Source organism: Clarias gariepinus, chromosome 3 (genome assembly GCF_024256425.1).
Source record: "Clarias gariepinus isolate MV-2021 ecotype Netherlands chromosome 3, CGAR_prim_01v2, whole genome shotgun sequence".
Lineage (NCBI taxonomy): Eukaryota > Metazoa > Chordata > Actinopteri > Siluriformes > Clariidae > Clarias > Clarias gariepinus.
The window spans coordinates 32,371,787-32,375,799 of record NC_071102.1 but is presented as its reverse complement, the minus strand read 5'-3'; the positions used below and the strand labels follow the sequence as shown (position 1 = coordinate 32,375,799).

Below are 4,013 nucleotides of genomic sequence, written 5' to 3'. Positions count from 1 at the left end.
TGGAGCACTGGCTGCTGTCAGACAAAACAAAAATGGATGGATCACTGGATTATTACAATCAATGGCAAAATTAATGTTTGGAAATGTAAACTGAAATTTCCTACTGACACCATTTTTTAGCTGGTAAAAACACTATGGTTCTAATAATTTTGGCCATTTTTCCTATTGTAAACAATTAAATAAATATTGACATAATTAATAAACTGTGTATATATATATATATATATATATATATATATATATATATATATATATATATATATCTCAATTAATAAACTGTATATATATATATATATATATATATATATATATATATATATATATATATATAATATATATCTCACATGGTAGCCCTAGAAAAGTGGGTTTTTGGATTATATATATATATATATATATATATATATATATATATATATATATATATATATATAGTTTATTAAATATTATATATTAATTATTATACAGTTTATTATATATATATATATATATATATATATATATATATATATATATATATATATATATATTTATTTATTTTTATTTTTTTTACTTACCAAGCATGTTGATCTCCACTGTTTGCCCTTTTTTTCATTTTCATGTTCTGATGGCATATTCTGCATTTAATTTTTGTTTTTAGCAGTTTCCTTCTCTGAAGCCACTTAATAAGCTTCAGAGTGTTTTTTTATAGAGCTGGGTTTGTTAATAAGCTTCTTCAGCCGGGTGAATCTGCTCATTTATTATTATTATTATTATTATTATTATTATTAATTAAACGATTACTTTAGAAAGTGTTGAATGTAGAGCAATAGCTAGTTTTTGATCTGACGGAGCGGGAGAAATTGCGCTCCCGCTTTCATGCGTAATCAATACGGGACAAGGGAAAAGTTCCGTGTTCACACGTCATCAACGGGGGACAAAGGAATTGTGCAGCAGCAGTGTTTTAACTAACATGGAGAACTCCGACAAAAGTCGAAAAAGCGTGCGGACCCGGGGCAAAAAGAATGACAACGTGGAGATGGATGCATTGGAGAAGACGTGCGTCAGTGGCACTAGTGGTGAGTATGTTACTCTGTTTACTGGCACACATTATTGATGGCTAGCAAGCTATGGCTAGATGCCGGTGTTATGCGCTAAAATGCCCCCCTGCCACGGATTGCCCCCCCTACATAATCTCTATCAAATATTATATAAGGACATACATTTAAAGGTTTATTATTATCAAATATATTATTACTATTATAAGTAACCCTAGGCACGTGACAGCCGTCGAGACGATTAATACAAATCCCCAAAAATGATTATTTTATGGCACATTTCTTTTGTAGGGGTTTGTCAATGTACAAATAACAAATTATTTATTACAATTTACACTAAATAAATATTGTTTGTGGTGAAAAATGACAGAAAACGATTTTTATTATAAAATAAGCAATATAAAAACTATAGTCTTATAAATTATAAATGTAATAAATTGATTTTTAAAATAAATTGTTGCTTTTTTGTTTGTTTTTGGAAACTGTGATACTTTTTCCCCCAAATTATTTGATGAATAAACAGTAAGAAATGCATTTATTAAAAATAGAAAGAATTAAGGTCAATACATTTTCTTTAAAAAAAAATAATACCTTTATTTAGCAAAGATGTGTTAAATGGATAAGAAATGATAGTAAAGATTTTTTTAAATAAATATTGAACTTTTTATTCTTCAAAGAATCTTGATCACAGTTCCCCCCCCCCAAAAAAAAAAAAAAAAAAAATTAAGCACAACAGTTTCCAACACTGAAATAAATCAGCATATTATAACACTTTCTGAAGGATCATGTGACACTGAAGACTGGAGTAATGATGCTGAAAATTCAGCTTTGCATTAATGGAACAAAGGATATTTTAAAGAGTATTATAATTAAAAACTGTTATTGTTAAATTGTAATAATATTTTTTTCTGCATTTTTGATCAAATTAATGCAGCCTTAATGAGCATAAGAGACTTATTTAAGAAAATAAAATACAGTCTTACTGCTCCCAATTTTTCAATGGCAATGTATTTTTGCTGTACAATTGTTTCTCTTGGCTGGTTCCAATAAAAATAAAAATTGCATTGGGGATTTAGAGGAATAACCTGGAAGACCATCTACATAAGCTTTAACACTTTTTGTTTTGTTAAATCCTTGTAAAAGACTTAAAACAAATTAGAGGGTAACTTAATAAGCTGCATTTACTGCATTAAATTATAATTTCATAAGGAACCAGTTACTTCACTCTGGAAGAACATACAGTAAACTACATAAAACAAATTCCTTTAAGAGAAGTATTCTTTGGTTAGCTAAAGCACTGTGTAAAAAATAAATCAGATCCACATATCAAAATTTTATACCAAATAAAAAATAATACTATTACCGCACGCCGGTATAATAAACAACTTTGTGTCATGATGGAGAGTGAAACAATTTATGAGTCAGGTGTGTGAGTGTGTCAATTGGTGTGTAAGAATATCAAAACCAAATACTAACAATAATTTTGTGTTCTCTGAATTACAGCTCAAACACCACAGCAGGTGGTGTCCCGTTACAAAAAAATTCTTCGGCACTTCAGTAAAGGAGGGACCATGTCAGCTGCTTTCAAACGTGTTGGCGTGGACCGGAACACAGTAGCAGTCAATGCTCCAATCGCAGAGCTATACATTGCTGCACCTGACAAATTTAAGGATCTTCTTAAAAACCACAGCAGTCAGGTTAAACTAAGTGCATTTGCCACACAGTGTGCTGCCACAATTAATGATAATTCAGCAATTGAGGATAGAATTAAAGCCCTTAAGGCTTCTGGTAAGCTGTTGCCCCTTAAACGGAAGTGAACTCACCAAAATTATGTACGGTCTGCACTGCTGTTCACTGATGTTTAAAAGTTAATACTAAAGTAGTTTTTTCAAGTTTTGAAATATTTTATATTATCATTATTTTTTATAAAAATATTTTTTGTATTTTATAATCCATTGTTGGTACTGGTTGTTGATACAGTTGTACGGTTTCATTTCTTTTGCATCTTGAAATAAATATTTCTATGTTTCCCTCTGTGTTGTGTTTTCATTTTTCTGTTTAGAAGATAAATGTGCCTTTAAATCTCATTTGTAAACCCTTTACAAGGCATAAATAGTCCTCACTTTAGATGAGCTCACAAAAACCATTACCTGACAGCTAGTAAATGTTTTATAACTACCTAAATTAATCATGAGTTACAGTAGGAATGTGTGTTAATAAAGCATTTATTAACACACTGACAAACTGTTAATATATGTCTGAATAATAAGATGTATAAATGTGCATTCAAATGGTTTATGAATCATTTACTAACACGTTCTAAATGATCTCATGAACCACTTACAATTACTAACTAATCGGTTTTTAAATAATGTAATGCTTAATTTAGAAATGATTAACAGATCCTTAATAAAGTATGAAAATACAATTATTAAGCATATTATATAGATGCTTATAAAGCAAGAATAAAGCATGTATAGCTGTATTTATAAACTGCTTACTAATGTTTATTAATGCAGGAACAATGCTTTATAAATGATTGATTAACTATTTACCAATGCTTAACTAATGATTCATAGGGTGTAGTTATTATAAAGTGTTACCGAGTCGTGTCATTAATTACATTTAAAATGATTATGTAAAACACCATACATACTGTAGCATGTAAAGAAACAACATTCTTACCCAGTTTCTGGATCGTATTTATGTGGGTTATTTTCTGAATTATGGAGGCTCCTTACAGCTTCCTGTAACGTGGAATTAAAACGCTTTAATACATACATTTTTAAACAACAATGTATAATTCAGACGTGATAAACTGTTAAATAAGCTGGACCCCTACAACAATGCAAGTAACAAAAAGTAGTTGCGTAGCCACATGCTTAGCCTAACATGGCATGGTATAATCTACTATTATATTGTCAGCTAACATAAAGGTCAACTTACCGCATGAACTTATGTTTTTTGAACATATGAACT

At 29.6% G+C, this 4,013-nt stretch overlaps 1 protein-coding gene across 1 annotated transcript; it reads left to right on the top strand.

The window, feature by feature from the left end:
• The first annotated feature begins 923 nt into the window (after positions 1-923).
• Positions 924-2,851, top strand: LOC128518681 (coiled-coil domain-containing protein 106-like). Its single transcript, XM_053491927.1, has 2 exons — positions 924-1,055; positions 2,538-2,851. Exons 1-2 carry the CDS (start codon positions 950-952, stop codon positions 2,849-2,851), a joined length of 420 nt encoding a protein of 139 aa, XP_053347902.1. The 5' UTR covers positions 924-949.
• The last annotated feature ends 1,162 nt before the right edge of the window (positions 2,852-4,013 follow it).